A 22746-nucleotide genomic window follows, 5' to 3' on the forward strand; every position below is an offset into this window, starting at 1 on the left:
CTCCCAGGGTTTCGTCCTGGATTCTTAGCAGAGTTCTTCATTAGGAACTCCACCTGGCTTTTTGCTCCGGTGACCCGTGTTTTACGTCATTGGTGTTGCTCTGCAGAGTCCTGACGGCAGCACTTTCCTACTACGTTACGCTGTGACTGTGCTCTTAACAAGGCTGTGAAATCGACAAAAACGGTAGATCTTCAGCCTAGAGGTACATTATACATGAGAATCACCTGGGCGAGTTTAAAAAACCAGGTTCTACCCCCAGAGAATCTGATTTCATTAATCCGGGGTGGGATCCAGGCATTTTCTCCTCACCGGGTGGTTGGAGACGTTGAGACAGCGCCCCTCCACCGCGTCGCCGCCGACCCCCAGCCCCCCACTCCAGCCAGGGAGCCTCAGAATCCTCATCTGTAAAATAAGACCTACCTAACGGTGCAGTTTTGAGAATTAAATGAGATTGATGGAAAGCTCTTGGCATATGCCTGGCACGTAGTAGAAGCTCAGTTAATGCTTTTTAAGTGAATCAGGCTCTAGAAGTGAAAGCTGGTTGCATTCGGAATTAGAGCTTCTGAGTCCTAGTTTCTGGTCTGACACAAACTAATTGTGTGACCTTGAGCAACACTGCCCCCAAATTTCCTTTCTGTTCCTTCAGCTTCAAATTCTTTAATTCCATAATATCATAGACAACGGGAATTTGTAATCTCATACTAGTTTATGAAAGTAGTATGTAGTTTGAATAACTTCCCCACAAATTTACACTGCCTCAAGTAAACTGTAAGATTTGAGATCATTTAAATTGAGTCCAATGTGTTTTTAATCCAAGGGGGCTTATTATAGGGACATAGCCGCTTTTGTACCACTGAGCCTTAGATGAATGACAGACCCCTTCTTGCACTTACAGATTGTTACATTCTTAGATGGTAACTCATCTACCTAGGACATCTGCAGATTTGAGTTGTTTTTCTGCATCTGGTGATAGGTTGCTAATAACAACACTGTGTTACTAGTTATTTCTTTTTTTTATTTTATTGGGGTATAGTTGCTTTACAACGTTGTGTTAGTTTCTGCTGCACAACGAAGTGAATCAGCTATAGGTATACACATATCCCCTCCCTCTTGGACCTCCCTCCCACCCACCCCCATCTAGGTCCCCACAGAGCACCAAGCTGAGCTCCCTGTGCTATACAGCAGGTGCCCACTAGCTATCTCTTTTACATGTGGTGGTGTATGTATGTCAAACCTAATCTCCCAGTTCATCCCACCCCCCCTTCCCCCACTGTGTCCACACATCCGTTCTCTATGTCTGCGCCTCTATTCCTGCCCTGCAAATAGGTTCATCTGTACCGTTTTTCTAGATTCCACATATATGTGTTAATATACGATATTAGTTTTTCTCCTTCTGACTTAACTTCACTCTGTATGACAGACTCTAGGTTCATCCATGTCTCTACAAATGACCCAATTTTGTTCCTTTTCATGGCTGAGTAATATTCCATTGTACATACGTACTACATCTTCTTTTTTTTTTTTTTAAACTTATTTATTTATTTATTTATTTATTTTTGGCTGCGTTGGGTCTTCGTTTCTATGCGAGGGCTTTCTCTAGCTGCGGCAAGCGGGGGCCACTCTTCATCGCGGTGCGCGGGCCTCTCACTATCGCGGCCTCTCCTATTGCAGAGCACAGGCTCCAGACGCGCAGGCTCAGCAGCTGTGGCTCACGGGCCCAGTTGCTCCGCGGCATATGGGATCTTCCCAGACCAGGGCTCGAACCCGTGTCCCCTGCATTGGCAGGCAGATTCTCAACCACTGCGCCACCAGGGAAGCCCCTACATCTTCTTTATTCATTCATCTGTCGATGGACATTTAAGTTGCTTCCATGTCCTGGCTATTGTAAATAGAGCTGCAATGAACATTGGTGTGCATGTATCTTTTCGAATTGTGGTTTTCTCAGGGTATATGCCCAGTTGTGGGAGTGCTGTGTTATTATGGAGAACAATATGGAGGTTCTTTAAAAAACTAAAAATAGGGACTTCCATGGTGGCACAGTGGTTAAGAATCCGCCTGCCAATGCAGGGGACATGGGTTCGAGCCCTGGTCTGGGAAGATCCCACATGCCGTGGAGCAGCTAAGCCTGAGCCACAACTACTGAGCCCGAGTGCCACAACTACTGAAGCCCACGCACCTAGAGCCCGTGCTCTGCAACAAGAGAAGCCCGCACACCACAACCAAGAGTAGCCCCCACTCGCTGCAACTAGAGAAAGCCCGTGCACAACAAAGACCCAATGCAGCCAAAAATAAATAAATAAAATAAATTTATTTTTAAAAATAGAACTACCATATGACCTAGTTATCATTTCTGAGTGCTTTACAAATATTAACTCATTTGATCCTTGCAACAAGCCTCTGAGGTATGATTGGTTTGGAATATATTGTATCTCACTGGAGCCTGAACCCAGAAGGCTGACCACAACCCCAAACCAGCTGAGAACTTTCCTCTGAGGCTTGGCTTCAGAGCCTGTTTTAACTGCACCAGTGCGGCTGTGAGGGGCTGCAGGTCTCACCCTGGAAAGGGTCTCCACTCCTGGAAGTGGGAGCATTCAGATTCCCACCTTGGTGCTCCCATCAAGGCTGCAGTTTCTTGGGCAGAGGCTGGAGGCCAGAGGGGCATGAGCTCGGGGCCTGGGCAGCCCCAGGGGAGACTTACTGGGGCGCCAGAAGACCAGGAAATGCTCTGGATGCGGCTTCAGTGTCTGCCCTTGTGGCTCTCCGTGCCACGGGAACTAGCAGTGGGACCGCGGACAGAATCCATGAGTGGGAACCACCCTGAGTGCAGCCCCATCAGGCCTCCGTGGCACCTTTTGTGTATCCATGCAGACTCCATTAACCTGCCAGGGATCTTCCTTTAGGCAGAATGTCATGTGTTGATCTATATACTTAAGTTTCTTTCTTTTGTCTCCTGTGCCCCTCCAACATCCATCTATCCATCCATCCCCTAAAAACGTGCCGCATGGGGCTTAGGTTTTTTTTTTTTTTTTTTTTGGCCACACCGTGCAGCAGGCAGGATTAGTTCCCCAACCAGGGATGGACCCCACGCCCTCTGCAGTGGAAGTGCGGAGTCCTAACCACTGGACCGCTAGGAAAGACCCAGCACTTTTTTTTTTTAATTGAAGTATAGTTGGTTTACAATGTTGTATTAGTTTCAGATGTACAGCAAAGTGATTCAGTTACACACATATATATGTATCTATTCCTTTTCAGATTCTTTTCCATTATAGGTTATTACAAGGAATTGAGTATAGTTCCCTGTGCTGTACAGTAAGTCCTGTCTTAGTATTTTTAAAGCTGCAAGTAGGGATTTCCCTGGTGGTCCAGTCGCGCTTCCACTACAGGGGGTGCATTTTCGATCCTGGGTTGGGGAACTAAAAAAAAAAAAAAGAAAAGAAAAGAAAAAGGTGCAAGTAGACAGCACTCTTCTTAGGTTAAAGCTTGTTTCTGGAGGTCCTCCTCTGGTCCTAGGAGAGGAGGTGGGAAGGTCAAGCGACATGGACCCCTCTCTCAGGGATCTGCGACCTGGTTGGGGTGTCTGGACAGGTGACTCGTAATGACGGAGCAGTCAAGGCACGGGGCAGAATTCTGTCCTTCCCTTCTGCAAATCAGGTGGGTAATGCCAAGATGACGTCAGCTAATAATTTTGGGTTGAGTTAATACAATGGTTCTCAAACTTTTACTCACAAAATCTTTGAGGATCCTAAAGGGCTTTTGTTTATGTGGATTATATCTACTATATCCTGTATAACATAACCAGTATTAGAAACTAAAACTGAGAAATTTTCAAAGCACAAGCCTACACAATTACACCATCTATTTTGTGTCAGAGCAATATTGCCATATATGATGCAGCTTCTGGAAAATTCTGTACACTCTGAGAGAATTAGAGTGAAAAAGAAAACATCTCAACATTTTTATGAAGACAGTTTTGAATCTGTAGACTTTGCAAAAGTCTAGGGGACCCTCAGTGGCTCCCTGACTATCCTTTGAGAACTGCTGGAGTACAGTATCAAAGATTTGAAGATTCTAACAGAATGCCTTGATCAGTAACAGGAAAAGCATTCTTTTAAAAAATCCTTTGGGGACTTCCCTGGTGGTGCAGTGGTTAAGAATCCACCTGCCAATGCAGGGGACACGGGTTCGAGCCCTGGTCCGGGAAGATCCCACATGCCACAGGACAACTAAGCCCGTGTGCCACAACTACTGAGCCTGCGCTCTAGAGCCTGCGAGCCACAGCTACTGAGCCTGCATGCCACAACTACTGAAGCCCATGCACCTAGAGCCCATGCTCTGCAACAAGAGAAGCCACCGCAATGAGAAGCCCGTGCACCACAACAAAGAGTAGCCCCCGCTCACCACAACTACAGAAAGCTCGCGCGCAGCAACGAAGACCCAACGCAGCCAAAAAAAAAAAAATCCTTTGTAAGTAGGAAAGGAAGAAAGTAAGTTTCCTTTACCTTCTTACGTTCTGTTCTTGGGATGTGCAAATTAAACTGACAAAAGCAGGGCTTCCCTAGTGGCACAGTGGTTAAGAATCCGCCTGCCAATGCAGGGGACATGGGTTCGAGCCCTGGTCTGGGAAGATCCCACATGTTGCCGCAGAGCAACTAAGCCCATGCACCACCAACTACCAAGCCTGTGCTCTAGAGCCCGTGAGCCACAACTACTGGACCCGTGTGCCACAACTACTGAAGTCCGTGTGCCTAGAACCCGTGCTCCGCAACAAGAGAAGCCACCACAACGAGAAGCCTGCACACCACAAAGAAGAGTAGCCCCTGCTCGCTGCAACTAAAGAAAGCCGGTGCACAGCAACGAAGACCCAACACAGCCAAAAATAAATAAATAAATAAATAAATAAATTTATTTAAAAAATAAAATAAACTGACAAAAGCCACATTAACAGGAGAAAAGGCATAGAAATTTTATTTGATGTTAACGTTTAAGTTTTACATGCATGGAGACCTTCAAAGAACAGAAGTGAAGACCCAAAGAAGTGGGTAGACCAGGTTCTTATATACTACAGTATTTTAACAAATGGTGAGAAATTGTGGAAAAGCAATAAGACACAGGAAAAGAGGTTTGGGCTTCCAGGCGCAGTAAATTGTGGGGAGGTAAGTGTATGGGGGAACTAATAGAAGACAGGGGTTATTTTAGTCAGGTTTGCCTGTTCAGATCCAGCTTGGAGCCCAGTTTCTGTCTCCAGTGATAAGGGCTGTTCTCCCGGGATGGGAGCTGGAAGGGGGCGCCTTCACAGACAGAAATATATGTCCTGCTCTGAGGCAGAAAGGAGGGCACAGAGCTCTGTCTGCTTTTGTGCTTCTTAATTGCCTTCAGCTCAAAATAATCCTTATGTAAAAGCGGGATATTTGGGGGTAGCACATTCTGATATCCTTCAGGACCCCCAGAGATGGACAAGCAAAAAGCCTGCTCTTCCCCACTGCATTTTTTCTTTTGTCTCACCTACTGTGCACCCCTGGCTCTCCCCACTCTGCCCCTGACCATTTCACTCTTGGTGTCCCTAGTGGCTTGGCCACCCCAGGGGTCCCCTGCTTCGGGGTGGGAGAGTGGGGAGATTTAGTGGGTCCTTGGAACACCCTTTCTGGCTTGTGTCCTGTCCTCAGCTGGCCTGTACCTCATTCGCTGCACAAACGCTTACTGAGCACCGACCATGTACCAGGCACTGTTCTAGGTGCCGGGACCCAGCCCTGAACAAGAGGCAGACATCCCAGCCTCGTGGCACCAAAGAGCATTATCCCATTCAGGGCTGGGACTTCTGATCAACCTCAGAGGCCATCAAAGGCACTGAACAGGGAAATCACAGAGTCCAACCTGGTTTTGGAGATTGTTGGCAGTTGGGACTGGAGATCTGCTCTGCTCACCTCTGACATCTGGTCGGGACCATGCTTCCCTCGCAGGTGTATGAACTGAACGGGACGGTCTACAGCCCAGAGTGGTCGGTGAGGTTGTACGAAGAAGTGGCTCGTAATTTTGCAAAAGAGCATCCTGGGTTTATTGGAATCAAACTCATTTATTCGGATCACAGGTGAGAGTGAGCACGGCTAAGGCTGAAGGAGCTAGGAGGAGATGGGGGTTGGGGGGGAGGAGAAAGGGGTGAGGAGGGACTGGGAGGCTGGGGCCAGAGACCCCGGGGGACTCCATGTGCCGTAGCGGGAGTGCAGAATCCACTCTGAAATCACGACCAGGCTGGAATGAAGAACTGTGGCAACTTTCCAGATCATTCCAGGCTGTGACCCACACTGGCCTGGGTCATCAGTTACGGGTTTAGTGTTTTTGCCTGAATGTTTTTTGTTTCAATCTGCGGCCGGGTTCTGCCTCATGGCGGCCACGACTGTGTGGAGACCTCTGGGAGCTGCAAAGAAAGACTCACCCTTGCCCCAAGCAAGAGAAGGAAGCCTACAGCGGAATTCTCCAGAGTTTACCGAGGAAGGGTCTCCCTTTTGTCAAAAAGCAGCCAGTCTGGACAGTCGGTGCCGTGTCCAGCTGGAGGGTTTGGGGAGGGCAGATCCCGGCTGCTCAGCCCCCGCCGGGGGAGGTGGAAGGGCAGTCAGACCTCCCTGGAGCCCCCTCCCCTCCTGGTGAGACTTGGGGCCGCCGGAGCTGGTGGGCTAGGGTGGAGCTGGCAGTGGTGGACGGTGGAGGCTCCCGGGGGCCGGTGGCAGGAGCGCGGCTGCACGGCGTCCCCTTGGCGCTTGGGACGGAGGCAGCTGCTCCCGGTGCAGAGGAGGGACGGGCAGGGGTGGGGCTCACAGAGCCAGGGATGGAACAGGTGGCCGATGCCTCGGCCCCATCATGCACTTGCGCCTTTTCTCTTTGTGCTTCCGTGGTGTGGCTCCCGCCTTTTCCCTGCCCTGGGCTGGAAGGGAGAGACCTGCGGGGGAGAAGAGGCAGTTTGGTCGCGTGGTTTCTGCAGTGCCCGGGCCTCGCTGACGGAACCAGGGCCCAGGCCCAGCTGCCCTGGCAGGGGCTGGGTGGCCTGTGGTGTTCCACAGGTGCCCAGGGAGCAGTGCGCTGGGCACAGCCAGGACCATCCTCTCAGGGATGCGGGGCGAGTTTCGGGCATGGCCGCTTGGCTTCAGCCAAATGCAGACAAATAAAACTGCATTATTTGTTTTGACCCTGTGGGTCCCCGTCCCCACTGGCTTTCCAGAGCCCACGCTCTCTGTGGACCCCGCCGGAGTCCTTGAAAGGGTGGATTTGGGCAGAATTTCTCCGTGATGTGGCACCTGGGGGGCACAACAGCCTGGATGGGGCGGGGTCGCGTGGGAAGGGCGGCTGGGTGCCCTGGACGAGGCCAGACCGGCCGTGAGGGGCGCTCACTTCACCCACCCACTGGCCCCGAGGAACCTGTGCCCGTGCTTCTCTCCATCTCTCCCACAGGTCCAAAGATGCGTCCACCATCACGAAATCCATCCAGACAGCCATGGAACTTCGAGCCAAGTTCCCCAGGATGGTGGCGGGGTTTGACCTGGTAATGGGCCCAGCCCAAAGCCCTCCGGGAAGAGCTGGGCGGCCGGCACCACTGACACCCTCCCTCGGGGCCTGGGGGGGTGGGAAGGGAGAGCAGAAAAGTTCAGAAAAAGGCTAGAAAGGGAAGCTCCAGAACAAGGGAGGGCCGGGATGAGGGGCTGCCCCCCCACTCCCCGGCCTCTGCCCTGCTCTGGCCTCAATGCCCACGACACATTGCTCTTCAAGCTGCAGCCCAGGGCTGGGGTGTCTGGAAGGAGACGTGGGGCTGGGCCTGGGCGCACCGTCCAGGATCCAAAAGTGGCCCCACCCCCTTCGCCCCAGCTACTTCCAAAGCTGCACATCCCTGGGTGGTGTCACCCCCTCACCCCCCACCCCAAATAACAGCCAGGCCACGCTGCCAGGTGACAACTCCTTAATCTCATTAAGAAGCTAAATTAATGCACCCCTGACCCCCTCTTCCAGAATCTGCACATTTTACTTGAGACTGTGCTGCAGCTCTTACTTTCAGCCCCACCAGGGCCCCGGGAGCGGATCTCAAGGAATTGTTTTCTTTGGACCAGGGTGTCCTCCTGGGGTCCTTGGGGGCTGCTCAGGGGGTCCGGCCTCTCCATCCCCTTTTCCCCTCTGTGCGCGGCGCCTCCCGACCGTTGCCTACAGGACTCAGGTGCACCCGTCCTCGAGGGAAGTCGGGCTGGTGTTGTTCAAAGGGTCGGCTCCCGAGCCCCACGTTTCCTGGGGTCTGCCGGTCCTGCTGCGCTGGACACCCAGCTTGTGTTATCACGAGAGTGCCAGCGCCCCTCCCCGCTTTCTCTCCCAAGGCTCTCTCACTCCCGCCCCTGGGGGTGGGCCTTCGTTTGAAGAGCCGGACTTTGGTGCAATTGCTGTCGGGTTAATTACAGCTGAGGGACTCTGCTGGGAGCTGCCAGGCCCTGGGACCCCAGGGGGCAAAGGCCAGAGTCCTCCCAACCCTGCTCTAGGGCTCAGGCTCTCCCGCCCTCTCTGTCTCTGTCTCTGTGTCTCTCTGAGTCTCTCTCTCCCCCAACAAGGAGCTTGGGCTGGAGCACAGGGCTGGGAAGGCCGTGTGCAGGACACCACGCAGAGGCTGGGAGGGTCGAGGTACAGCCTCTGAATAAGGGGGGAGTTGTTTCGGGGCAACGGCGCTCTCTTTTTCTTTCCCGGTCCTGCTACTGGTCCCTCTCAAAAGGCTGTGTGCCTGAGGCCTCAGCAGCGCTGGCAGGTACAGGGCTGCAGGACACACCAGCAAGGTCCCCCACTCTGTCCCGCAGGTGGGGCGGGAGGACACGGGCCACTCCCTGTATGACTACAAGGAGGTTTTGATGATTCCAGCCTCGCGGGGCATTAAGCTGCCTTACTTCTTCCACGCCGGAGAGACAGGTGAGCCTATGACCCTGTCGGGGACAGGGTGGGTGATGGGCAGGGGCCCTGGCCATCTCCGAGGGCACGGACGGGACACCGGGAAGTGGACTGACAGCCCCAAGGCGCCTCGCGGCACCTGTCCCTTTCACGCGCATTATCACATCTGTCCTGACAGCAACGCCCGGAGAAGGAGGCACAGTGATGCTGGGGCAGCTGCCCTTCACATACATTATTCATAGCTCTCACCCGGTCCTGCCAGGAGGGCGCTTTACCCCCATTTACAGGTGAGGAGCCCAAGGCTCCAGCCAGACACGGTAACTGGTCCACGGTAAGGAGCTGGGAACCCTTCTGATGATCTCCTTTTTATAAGGCATGAACTGTGCTTTCGAGGTCGACTCACCTGCAAAGTGGCACACCGGGAGGTGGTGGGAGAGGGACCACCAGACCAGCTCCACATCTGGGAGGCACTGTCCACACCCGCCAGGCTGAAGGGGGGGGACCCCACCCCAGTCAGGCAGCCTGGCCGCCCTTGTTTCTGAAATGCCATCCGCCCAGCCATGTCTCTGCTCCTCAAAGCTCAGTTCACGGGCTCACTGGTCATCGCTCAGCCTCCAGACTTTCCAGACCTTAAAACATGCCAACCCTCAGCAGAAGCAGCACCAGGTCACAGCTGCGACATCAGATCCCAGGGAAGATCTGGGGGGCTTAGACCTGCTGCATCCCTGCTGGCACCCCTCAGAGCACCTTAGGCTCCAGCCACCCGAGAAGACCTAGGAGACAAGGGCAGAGCCGTGGGAGCTGGGATTTCGTAGCCAGGCTTAAACCTTGGTGTCTCACATCATCTCTCAGAGGAAGGCTTCCGTGCACTAATCTCTTATTTATTTATTTATTTATTTAGGCTGCCCCGGGTCTCAGTTGTGGCATGCGAGCTCTTAGTTGCGGCATGCGGACTCTTAGTTTTGCCATGCGGCATGCGGGATCTAGCTCCCTGACCAGGGATCGTGGAGTCTTAACCACTGGACCACTAGGGGAGTCCTGTCAGGGAAGTCGTGCGTTAATCTCTTTTTCCTGACGTTATTTTCAAGTCCATTTAGATCCAAGCTGTTCTAGGAGATTTAAAGAATTGTTTGTGGGGATGGGGAAGTGGAGGTGGGTCAGGGGGTGTGTGTAGGGGGGGCGTTAGCCTTGAAGACCGCGTGGTTTGGTTGGGAAAATCATACTCACCTCTGTGAAATCATCTCAATTCCAAGACGCATGGTCCTACGAGAGGATTTTGCCAGGACTTGGGTATTTAGTACCTTTATTTAAAAAGAAAAAAATCTTTGAAAAGAAGTATTAGTTAGGAAACTAGTGAAAATCCACCTGAAGCACATGCCCTCACCAGCAATGGGAATACTTGGGTTTCATTCCCAACAGAAAAGTGGAGTTTTCACATTTCACATGTGAATCAGTCAGGACGCTTTTGGCATCCAGGCATGGGGCCCTACCACCTGGGTCTCACAATTAGGTCTTCTGTGATCTCCCGCAATAAGCAACCTCTCCTTTGTTTCTGGGTCTGGGATTTCACCCCACTTGGTCACAGATAGTGAAGTCACATCCAGGCGTGACCAAAGAGGAGCTCTTTCCTCCAGGGCACCTCCTTGTACTGGGGGGGCAGCTGCAGGAGTCCTCACCCACACCCTCCCGCCCCAAGCTGGCAGAGTCAGAACTGCCATTCTCACCTCCAGCGAGGCCCTGCCGGCGGGAAGTTGCCTCGGGGTGGCTGGTTCCTGCTGGTTGTTGCCATCCTGCCACGGGTTGTCCCAAGAGTTTTGTTAAAGATAGAAATTAAAGTACGTACAAATCATTATAGTGACCAAGTCTGTAGCACATTGTTGTAGACAGCCTACACATAAAATTCCCAGAAAACAGCTCTGGAAACAAACATAAAATGGAAAGAAAGAATATGGATGGTGGGTCGGGTAGACCAAGGCTTGAAACCCAGTTTTGCTGCTTCCTACCTGAGGACCTTCCTTGAGTTTATAAAGCCTGCGTGGGTTTCAACTTCCTCAACTGTTACATGCGTACATACATACATATGTACCTATAGGCAGGCCGTACCTCTCTTCAGCATTGTCATAAGGAAAAGGTGTGCATGTGTGCGCTTTTGTGTTAGTGTTCATTTCTCTTCCTTTTCCTGCTTGGGGAGTCTGGGCCCTTCACCTGCATATGGTCTGTGGGTCCCATCCATCCTACTGAAGACCCACCCCCTTTATTCCTAGACTGGCAGGGTACTTCCGCAGACAGAAACGTTCTGGATGCCCTGTTACTGAACTCGACCAGGATTGGCCATGGGTTTGCTTTGAGCAAACACCCGGCCGTCTGGGCTGAGGCTTGGAAGAAGGACATCCCCATCGAAGTCTGTCCCATCTCCAACCAGGTACGCGGGCTCCCTGGGGCCAGTGGAGGGCACTCTCCTCCCCCAGCCACGACCAACCTTTCTCCTGCGTAATCTCTCCGTAACTCCCTTGGTTTCTCTGTCCCTCCACTCTCTCACTCCCGTTCGTGAAGTTATGTAGGAATGGACTTTGCCTAAAGCATTCATAGTAACGCGGGTCCCCAGTGGGGCGGGATTGTGGGTGAAGATGTGGACAAAGCTAAAGGGGCCCGGGACGGACACGCAGGGGGTAGTGTGGCGTCCCACTGCCGCGCAGCTGCTTGGGGCTTTGTGCTTAGGACAGCTGCTGCGAGCAGGACCAAGAGAGACCAGATGTTTGTGGAGAAAACGAGGAATCGCGGGAGGACTGGCTCTTCCTGCGTCAGGACCGCCCAGAGTCCCGACGCTCGGAACAGTGGCGGGGATGGCAAGGCCCGATTATGCTCGTGGCCTCACCTTCCTCGTGATGGCGCTTCATGGATGCACGCTTGTCTCTGACTGGGCAGGTTCTGAAGCTGGTGTCTGACCTGAGAAACCACCCTGCAGCCGTGCTGATGGCCACCGGGTACCCCATGGTCATCAGCTCTGACGACCCCGCTACTTTTGGAGCCAAAGGCTTGTCCTATGATTTCTACGAGGCCTTCATGGGCATCGGGGGGATGACGGCCGACCTGAGGACCCTCAAACAGCTGGCCATGAACTCCATCAGGTGAGTGTACGTGTTCTCCTCTTCGGTCACCGCCTGTGTTGACCGCTCCGAGGTTTGGGCGGAGGCCCGAAGGTTTCCGTGTGCTTTCCGCATCGTCTCTTATCCTGTGACTGCTCTCGGGCTGGGGACATGGTGCCCTGCCAGCATCCGAGGTCCCCTCCCGCCCCTCCCCAGGCTGACCCGGGCGCCCCTCCCCCGCAGGTACAGCGCCCTGTCGGAGATGGAGAAGAAGTTTGCCATGGCAACCTGGGAGGAGAGGTGGCAGAAGTTTGTGGTTGAGCTGGCAAGGGGCCCCAAGTGAGGAGACGGCCGTCTGTCACCCGCTGCCTCTGCTTCCCTCCGCCCCGGCCTCACCTTCTCTCAGCCGGTCTGGAACCCAGGGAAGTCACCTCCGTCTCTTTACCAGAACGACCTGCGAAGGTCACCCTCAGCCTCCACCTTGCCCAGTCTCTCAGAGCCCTCATCAGTGGACCCCACTCACCTCATGGAATGTCCTCCCTCGGCCTTGGTGACACAACCCCTCCGGGTTCCTGCTTCCCTCCGGCCGCAGCTCCCGGGCCCCCGTCCCCAAGCTCCTCTCGGCCTGATCTCGGGTGGGCGTCCCTCAGCTCAGCCCTGCGCTTTTGTCTCGGCTGCTTTCCTCCCCTTTCTGCACTCTTCTCCTGGGTGGTCTCGTCCACTCCTTCCCTTTAAGAAACCACGTACTTGTTGCTGATTCCCAAACCTGTTGATGATTCCCAAACCTGGGATACACTCGATGGCCCCCAGGAGCCTCGGAGACCGGCTCAGAGCAACGCTTCCCTCCCAGCCGTCTCGGTGGCTGGCGTCTCCGTCCACGTGGCGCAGCGGTGGTCAGAGGAGTCCGTGCTGCTCCTGGTCACCCCCCCTCCCCTCCACCGCTGCTGCCTGGCCTCCAGCCGCTGTATCCACTCTGGCCCGACTCCCAACAGTCCCTAGCTGCTCTCCCTCTTCTCTTTGCCCTTTCCAGCTCCTTCTCCCCGGAGCAATGACTGTTTAAAGTTAAATTAGGGGCTTCCCTGGTGGCGCAGTGGTTGAGAATCTGCCTGCCAATGCAGGGGACACGGGTTCAAGCCCTGGTCCGGGGAGATTCCACATGCCACGGAGCAACTAGGCCCGTGAGCCACAACTACTGAGCCTGCGCTCTAGGCCCTGTGAGTCACAACTTCTGAGCCCGTGAGTCACAACTACTGAGGCCCGCGCGCCTAGAGCCCGTGCTCCACAGCAAGAGAAGCCACCGCAATGAGAAGCCCGCGTACCACAACGTATAGTAGCCCCCACTCGCCGCAACTAGAGAAAGCCTGTGCACAGCAATGAAGACCCAACACAGCCAAAAATAAATAAAATAAATAAACAAATTTATTAAAAAAAAAAAAAGTTAAATTAAACCAGGGTCCTCCACTGTGACAAGTCTGTGCACTTAGGAAACTCCCGTCCTCACCGGGCACGTAGCATCCTGTGACCCGGGGTCCGGTGTCACGAGCTCTGCCCGCCCCAGGGCCCCCCTGGATCTCTCTGCCGGGAATGCTCCCTCTCCCACTTGTGTCTGACTCTTGTCACCCTCGGGCTCCGTTTCATGTCCTTGTTTCAGAAAGGCTTCTCCCTCGAGGCACCTTGCTCTTCCCTCCCACCCCACCGTGATGTGTAATGACCATGTATTCAGTTCTGCGGGGCCGCCCTCCCCCACGCCGTCATCTCCCCGAGGACAGGCACGAATGACCGGTTCACGTCCACCGCGAGCCCGGAGCCCAGCCCGTGCCCCTCGCCCAGTCAGCCCCCAATAAACATTGTGTTGCAAGAACGGACGTGCCCCGTTCGTGCTGAGCTGAGGTCGGATCCCGGCTCCCAGCCTGGTCTCTGGGAGAAGCCGGACCCCTTGAGGTCTGGCTTCGTGTAGATGCATCTATCAGCCGAAATTAAGTCAGCTTGCTAGATTATAAATATTATTTTCACATACATAATATATGCTACTTTAAATAGCAGTCATCCTAAAATAATGTAACCTTCTTTGTTCTTTCTTCTGTGTCCCGAAGCGCGTACATCAAAGGTGTGGGATCTGGGATCACGGTGGGGACAGGGAGCAATTTCAGATGGGCTTTGCCCTGAGAAGCATCTGTAGCTCCCAATTCTCACCGCTGATGGTGCGGCTGGGGCAGAGTGCTGGGTTCCACGTGGTCCAGGCTTTTTAGCCAATAGCCTCTTCCTCTTCCTCCTTCAGGGTGGCCAGGATCCAACCTTCCAAAGGGCCTTTCCTTGGGGACTGTCCGGAGACCGTATGTTAGGAGATGAGGTCTCCCAGTCCAGCCAGACCTCCCAGAGGGGAAGGGGTGGGAGGACTGGAAGTTTTAGATTCACAGAATATCAGAGCGGGGAGAGGCCTAAAGATCATTTTATCTACCCTCTCTGAGTGACAGAGGACTAAACTGGGGCCCAGAGAGGGTCAGTAACTCTCCCAGGTCACACAGCAGGTGATAGCAGTTTCCTGAGTCTTGCCTCAGTGCTCACCCTACAATACGGGGCTGTTTTCTCTCCTGTCAGGGGCCCATCACCCTGGCGGGCCTGGGTCAGTTCTCTGAGGGTGGAGTTCGCACTGCTCAACCCCTAACCCACCCACGACAGCCGCTTCACCCCTGTTCTGGCTCCATGAGGCCAGGACGCATCAGCCCTCGGGGGACAGGCTGACCCCTCCCGTGACCCCTGGCTTCCCTTGGCCTCGGCTTCCTGTGGCCCCGGAGGAACGGATTCTTGCCCAGAGCCTTTGTCCAGGGTCCTCCGCCCCTCCGCCCCCGGGGACCGTCGTTTGGTGGGAAGTGCCCGGAGGAAGGAGTCGGAAAGCAAAGGCGATGCTTGCGACCCGCACCTTCGGCGGCGGCGGCACCTGCGGCGGGCGGCGCGCTGCTGACCCCTGGTGGCCGCAAACGGTAGCGCAGGTGCCGCCGCTCGCTCCCGGCGCCCTTTCCGGCTCCGACCCGCAGGGGCAGGTGCGCTCGCTTTGAAAACACATCGGCCGGAATTCCACTTCCTCCTTCCCACGGTGACCAGACCTGGGGTCCGTTCCCCCGGCTGCGGCCGTCTCACTTGCGCTACCTGCCTCCCCTGCTTTGCTTTTGCGCCCCACCTCCTCCGGGAGAAAGGCCCGCTCCTGCCGTGGGCGTCCTGCCCTCTGGCCCCATTTAGAGCTCGTAGCGGGACGGGAGGGCAGGGCCATCGAAGTATTTAAATTTTGTTACAGTAAAATAAGAAGTTCGAATAGGTGTGGAATCACATTTCAAAAATCAAAAAAACATGAAAAGGGATACGTTGAAAAATTTATACCCACCTCTACTCACCACACCTCTCTCCCGCCCCACCTGTTTTTCCCACCATGTTTATTAGTTTCTTGTGTTTCTTTGTGCAAAATAAACAAATGCACATGTAAACTCTCTGTTTCCTCTTTCTGTGATGAAAGGCACACGTTGCCCACTGTCCTGAGCTTTGCTTTTAGTTGAGGGTCTTTCCCCACCCTCTGTCTCACTGTTTCTCAGTGGGGACACACCAGAGCTTAATAAACAAGGCCCAGATAGCTGACACCTGGATTGTTTTCAAATATCTGTTATTATAAACTCTTGGGAATTCCCTGGTGGTCTGAGTGGTTAGGACTCCACGCTTCCACTGCAGGGGGCACGGATTCAATCCCTGGTTGGGGAACTAAGATCCTGCATGCCTCATGGTGTGGCCAAAAAACCCCCTAAAACCAAAAACCAAACAAAGAAACCATACACAAAAAAACCACAAAAACTCTTGCAATGTAATAAGTACCTAATATATGCAATGAATGAATAAATGGCCAGGTGACAGAAGCCCTGAGGGCACTTCCCTGGATTTATAGACATGCCCCTTCCTCCAAGGCACCAGCTCCAGGGAAGGCTCTAGGACGTTTGAAACAGTCATCTGTGCAACAGGGGGAAGCAGGGTCTTGCTTTATAGGCCAAACACCTGGTTCAGGCAGATTAGAAGTAGAAATGAAAAAAGGAAAATATATGAACAACATTTTGAAGGAAAAAATAAGAAACCTGACATAATTTTCTGTAGATGAGGGACACCTGCAACTCTGTCTGCTCAGAAGGGGGTTGGAGGCCGAGGGGTCAGCGCCTCGGTCTGTGAGCTCCGGGAATGCCCTCTCTCTAACCCCCTCAGTCCTCCTTGCCCTAAACATCCTCTGATGCTGGGAGCCGTATCTGGGGTCCCAGACCTCTTCCAGAAAAGCCCACACTTCAACCCCAGTAACTCACCCAAGGCCAAATGCAACAAAGCCACCAGGAGGAGAGGTGAATGGGTCAGGGCCTGGGAGGAGCGTGGCAGGGCCGTGAGCTCTGGTTCCACATGGATTCCTGCCCCACAGACTGGGAGGCCCGTGGGAGGTGAGGGGTCGGATGGGGGTGCATCTGGGGAGGTCAGCACAGGAAAGAGAGAAGTGCTGGTCCCTGGGGTCTGAGCGCCAGCCAGAGGTCTCTGCCACCGTGTCCAGCGCTCTGACCCTCGTCCACGGCTCACAGGGCTTCTGGGCTGACGGCCTCATTTTATCACAGGAGGTGCTGGGCCCGGTGTGCTCTTAGAGCCCTTTCTGGCTCTGACAGTCAGTTCTGTGCTCTGAAGGTGTTAACACTGCAGGGAGAAAACTCGGTCCATGGGGAGGCGGTAGCGCCAATGGCTGGAGGGGAAGGAGGTGCCAGCCTCTGAGTGAAAACCAACCCTGAGTTCATCTTGGCAGGAAAGCCTCTGGTGAGGACCAGGGGGCAGCCGGGGCCTGAGATGAGAGGCCGGCCAGCTTCCCCGGGAGGAGGGCAGGGATTACCGCGCACCATTTCAGCAGCACCTCTGCAGGCTCCGTCACTGCTCTTTTTTCTTTTCTTCTGTTCCTTCAAGCCTGTTTGGTGACGGGACAAGTCGTTCGTCCTGCAGAGCACCCCCGTCTGGAACTGACTGCATCCCCGCGATGCTCCTTACCGTGTCCCTCTGCCCTTTATTTCCTGTCCATCGGTGGTCGGACCTCAAGTCTTGGTGAGCTGTCATTGATCCTCTCGCAGGCAGGACTAGGTCACGAGTCGTAAGAACGCACAGCAGCCAGGCTCAGGCTCAGGCTGTGCCCCGCCCAGGGCTGGAGACGCGGGGCAGCGCCTCCGCTTGCTCCCCGCCGGCCACCTGCGGGAGGACAGTCCCCAGGAGCCTCCTCTCCCCCCGTCCCCCGAATGCCCTCCCCTCCTTGTGAGGCCCCGGGCCGCAGCCCTGCGTTCCTCTGTTCACGGAAGACGTTCTCTAGGACTTTCTTCTATGGATGGGCCAAGGTGTCAGAAGTCACCCTTCCGCCCTCTCTGCAGCCGGGGCGGGAGGGCAGAGGCGGGGGGCGGGGCTCGATGACAGTGCTTTACCTCAGCAGGTTTTCAAGATTTTCCGTAAATGTTACCTGGCTGCAAATCAGGGCCACGTAATCCATCTGACACTGTCCCACCTGGTGGACCAGGGCTCCCACCCGGACCCACTGCAGCACGAGGCCATCCAGGAACCAAACCTTGTCACCCAGGATTAACACAGCCATGTCCCCTGCCTGCCTTTCCCGAGCAGGGGGTACAGGTGGGCCTGGGAACACAGAGCAGTGCAGTGACCTTGTGCTGGGGGATCTGGTGGGAGCTGAGCTCTGAGCCCTCGGGCCCCTGTGGGCCTTTGCTCTGCCCACTGCCACCCTGTGGTGCCTCTACGTCCCCCTCCTGCCCACTTACAAAGCCCGCATTCAGGATGGGAGCGTCAGCCATCTATACCATGGAGTGAATTATCTCAACTTTCTGTGTCCCTGTTTGCCCCATCTTAAGTCAACGTTCTATGCAAGGTGTAGAAGGTGATTCCTTGGGGGTTTGGGGGGAGGGGTCCAGGAGCTGGCCTGGGCACTGGGGGCCTCCCAGCCACACTGGAGGCCACTTATTCCACTAATCGGCAGGACCTGCGAAGGCAGTGGGAGGAGGCTGCCGGGGTTTGGGGGATAAATCATAAACGATGCCCTTGCTTTCCTGCTTACATGTAACTCGGTTGGGAAACAGATGTGGGACAGATGGAAATAAAAGGTCACATGTATTCCTGCTGAAAGCTTGTTGGAGAGCATGGCTTATTTGGGAGATGAATGGACTTGCTGACACTCTACCCTTGAATTACACTTATCCAGCCATCCCTGGCACAGCTGAAACCCCAGCCCCTCATTACTGGACCGAACACCGGGGCCCCTGATGGGGCAGCTCCCAGAGGGAAGAGAGGCCAAGCCGCGGCCGCCCATTCTTCCTTCTGAGCTCACCCATCAGGAGAGTCCCATGTCCTCTGCCTGGGTGGAGAGAGGCCCAAGTGCTATGGACCGACGTTCCTCTTCAGGGAAACGCGGGGAGGGGATCAGCATTCCTCCCAACAGAGGCGAACGCACCCTCCTCTTGGGATTCTCCCGCAGCACCACGCAGGGGGCCTGGGGAAGTAGCTGTGAGATAAGCTCCCCTCCATCCCTTCACTGACCACCCACCATGCCCGCCCGCCTCCCTGCTGCCCAGCCTCCACTCTCCTTCAAGCCACACTATCCCTGCCGTTCCTCTACTGGGAACCCACGAGCTCTCTGACTTGTTTCTTTTGTCTGCTTCCTCCTGGTGTCAGGCATAAGATGCCAATCCCCCCCCCCCATTATCCTTTATTCCCTTCTTATGTGGAAAAGGAACCCCTGATTTTTAGCCAGGCATAAAGCTACATTTTCCAGCTTCTTTCCTGCTAGGTGTGGTCATGTGCTTAAGTTTTGGCCAATGAGGTGTAAGCAGAATGGGTATATAAGACTTCTTGGAATTGTACCTGTAGGGAGATGGCATTCCCTTTTTTGTCTCTTCTTTCCTGATGGCTGGAATGTGGACATGATGGCTGGATCTTGAGCAGCTATCTTGGACCATGAAGTGGAAGCTGTGCAGCAAAGATGGCAAAGGAGAAAAATAGGAGCCTGAGTGCCTAATAAGTTTGTGGAGCCACAACACCAAGCTTGTACTCTTCTCTCCCAACCTTGTTTACATGAGAGAAACAAATCTGTTTCTTATTTAAGCCACTGGTCTTTGGAGGTTTCTGTTAACGGCAGCCAAACCTAATCCTAACTAATACAAAGTATGTGCATGGGTGTGAGCAGGCTTATGCTCACGTGTGTACATGCAAACACGTATAAGCAAGTTTATGGGGAAAGTAGCAGTGTGGCTAGTCATCCACTTGCCTGTTAATATTAATTGTACATCTGTCATGTGCACCTCACCCTGACAGGCCTTATGAGAGAGACAAAGATGAACAGAGAGGGACCCTGCCCCCAAGGATTGTTGCTGTTGTTGTGGTGGTTGTTAGAGGATGGTTCTTAACCTCTTCTTCCTTAAGAACCCTAGAGGATCTAAGGAAAGCTTATCAATATTTGAACACACATGCACACAGAGTTTGGATTACAATGATCAGGTTGGAACCTCCCAGAATGCACCTTCTGTTCTGTCATCATTCCTGAGAAACACCAGCCCATTTCTGATCCCTGCCAGAGATGGAGCTGAGTTCACAGCCAAGGAAGACTGAAAGCAGGGCAGACCCAGACAGGGACAAACCTGACCCAAACTGAGAACCCTGGAGATGAAAGAGCAGTGATTACAATACAATTTTTTTTTTTTATTTTTGGCTGTGTTGGGTCTTCGTTTCTGTGCGAGGGCTTTCTCTAGTTGCGGCGAGCGGGGGCCACTCTTCATCGCGGTGCGCGGGCCTCTCACTATCGCGGCCTCTCTTGTTGCAGAGCACAAGCTCCAGACGCGCAGGCTCAGTAGTTGTGGCTCACGGGCCTAGTTGCTCCACGGCATGTGGGATCTTCCCAGACCAGGGTTCGAACCTGTGTCGCCTGCATTGGCAGGCGGATTCTCAACCACTGCGCCACCAGGGAAGCCCTACAATACAATTTTGATCACCAAGTTGCATAACAAATTTCCCCAAAACTTAATGACTTAAAGCAACACACATTTATTATCTCCTAGTTTCTGAGGGTTAGGACTTCAGGAGTGATATAGCTGAATAGCTCCATCTTGGGGTCGTTCATGAGGTTTTGGCCAATATGTCTGCCACGGCTTAAGGGTCTGCCTCCAAGATGGTGCTCTCACTCAACTGTGGGCAGGAGACTTCGGGTCCTCATCTGTGGGCCTTTCCAGAGTTGCTTGAGTGTCTTTATGACATGGCATTTGACTTCCTTAGAATGAGTGATCCAAACAAAGGCAATGTGGAAGCCACAATATCTTTTATGACCTAGCCTTGGAAATCACATACCATCACGTCTGCCCTATTTTACTTATTCAAAGTGAGTCATTAAGTGCAGCCTACACTCAACGGGAGGGGAATTAGATTCCACCTCTTGAGAAAAGTATTGTCAAATAAACTGTGGACATATTTAAAAACCACTACACCAAGAAATGCTCTACTGAAGAGCATTACTGAAGTAGTTTCTAGGTAGTTTGATAGCAGGAAGAAATTGAGAACATTCTAATCCTGGAAAGCTATGTCCCCTGGCAGGGTTTATGTGTTGGGCTATTGTAGGTTTGAGTAATGTGAGTCAGTCTTCCAGATCCTGCTCAACTGTGGGTAAGCTGACATTATTAAGATCTTGGTATGATTTCAATCTTCTGAAATTTGTTAAGATTTGTTTTATGGCCTAACATATGATCTATCCTGGAGAATGTTCCATTTGCACATGAGAAGAATGTGTATTCTGCTTCTGTTGGATGGAATGTTCTGCAAATATCAGACCATCTGGTCTAACGTGTCACTTAAGTCCAATGTTTCCTTACTGATTTTCTGTCTTGGTAGGCTATCAATTGATGTAACAGGGGTATTCAAGTCCCTTTCTATAATTGTATTGATCTCTATTTCTTAACAAATATCTTTTGTAACAAGTGTTAACAAATTTAAGAAGACTGAAATCATATCAAGCATATTTTATGACCACAATGGTATGAAACTAGAAATCAACTACACGAAGAAAACTGGGAAATTCACAAATATGTGGAGAATAAAAAACATGTTACTGAATAACCAATGGGTTATTAATTAACCTATTAATATTAAAAGAAAAAATTTCAAATGCCTGGAGACAAATGAAAATATAACATACCAAAACTTACAGGATGCAGCAAAAGCAGTTCTAAGAGGGAAGTTCATAGCAATAAATGTCTAGCTCAAAAAACAAGAAAAATATCAAATAAACAACCAAACTTTATACCTCAAGGAACTAGAAAAAGAAAAACAAAGACCAAAGTTAGCAGAAGGAAGGAAATAACAAAGGTCAGAGCAGAAATAAATGAAATAGAGACTAAAACGACAATACAAAATATCAATAAAACCAAAAGCTGATTCTTTGAATAGATAAACAGAACTGGCAAACCTTTAGCTAGACTCACCAAGGAAGAAAAGAGAGAGAACTCAAATAAATGTCAGAAATGAAAGAGAAGATGTTGCAACTGATACTACACAAATACAAAGGATTATAACAGACTACTATGAACAGTTATATGCCATGAAATTGAGCAACCTAGAAGAAATGGATAAATTCCTTGAAACATACAACCTTTAAAGGCTGAATCATGACAAAATAGAAAATATGAACAGACTGATAACTAGTAAGGAGACTGAATGAGTAATAAAAAAAAAAAAAAACCTTCCAACAGGGACTTCCCTGGTGGTCCAGTGGTTAAGACTCCATGCTTCCATTGCAGGGGGCACAGGTTCAATTCCTGGTCAGGGAACTAAGATCCCACACGCCACATGATGTGGCCAAAACAAACAAACAAACCCTCCAACAAACAAAAGTCCAGGACCAGATGGTGAATTCTACCAAATATTCAAATAATTAATACCAATCCTTCTCAAACTTCCAAAAAAATAGAAGAGGAGGGAACACTTCCAAACTCATTTTTCAAGACCAGCATTACCCTGATACCCAAACCAGACATGGACACCACAAGAAAAGAAAATTACAGGCCAATATCCCTAAAGAATGTAGAGGCAAAAATACTCAACAACAACATATTAGCAAACCAAATTCAACAATACATTAAAAGGATCATACAGCATGATCAAGTGGGATTTATTCCAGGGATGCAAGGACAGCTTGTCATCCACAAATCAATCAATGTGATACACCACATTAACAAAATGAAGAATAAAAATCATATGGTCATCTGAATAGATGCAGAAAAAGCTTTTGAAAAAATTCAACTTTCATTTATGATAAAAACTCTCAACAAAGTAGGCATAATAAAGACCATATATGACAAACCTACAGCTAACATCATACTCAATAGTGAAAAGCTGAAAGCATTTCCTCCAAGATCAGCAACAAGACAAGGATGCCCACCCTTGCCACTTTTATTCAACATAGTATTGGAGGTCCTAGTCAGAGCAATCAGACAAGAAAAAGAAATAAAAGGCATTCAGATGAGAAAGGAAGGAGTAAAAGTTTCATTATCTGTAGATGACATGATACTATACATAGAACTCTAAAGACTTCACACACTCACACACACACACACACACACAAACCCTCTTAGAACTACTAAATTACTTCAGTAAAGTTGCAGGATACAAAATTAATATACAGGGGACTTCCTTGGTGGCGCAGTGGTTAAGAATCCGCCTGCCA

General features: G+C 51.9%; 1 protein-coding gene and 1 long non-coding RNA gene across 4 annotated transcripts in view; one reads left to right on the top strand and one right to left on the bottom strand.

The window, feature by feature from the left end:
* The window catches only part of ADA2 (adenosine deaminase 2), a 27002-nt gene extending 12955 nt beyond the window's left edge, over window positions 1–14047 (top strand). For all 3 annotated transcript variants that reach the window (XM_082350502.1, XM_082350503.1, XM_082350501.1), the window contains 6 exons: window positions 5958–6085; window positions 7441–7531; window positions 8817–8925; window positions 11169–11326; window positions 11830–12032; window positions 12234–14047. In XM_082350502.1, the coding sequence (XP_082206628.1) occupies window positions 5958–6085; window positions 7441–7531; window positions 8817–8925; window positions 11169–11326; window positions 11830–12032; window positions 12234–12333 (789 nt within the window). In that variant the 3' untranslated portion in view covers window positions 12334–14047. The remainder of the gene's footprint in view (window positions 1–5957; window positions 6086–7440; window positions 7532–8816; window positions 8926–11168; window positions 11327–11829; window positions 12033–12233) is intronic.
* Window positions 13420–18613, bottom strand: LOC309609277. Its single transcript, XR_014233359.1, has 2 exons — window positions 16892–18613; window positions 13420–16694 (listed from the first exon to the last, which is right to left on the bottom strand). It is a non-coding gene; the product is annotated as an uncharacterized lncRNA (long non-coding RNA).
* Between the last annotated feature and the right edge of the window lie 4133 nt (window positions 18614–22746).

This window comes from Balaenoptera borealis (genome assembly GCF_965194805.1).
Source record: "Balaenoptera borealis genome assembly, chromosome: 13".
NCBI lineage: Eukaryota > Metazoa > Chordata > Mammalia > Artiodactyla > Balaenopteridae > Balaenoptera > Balaenoptera borealis.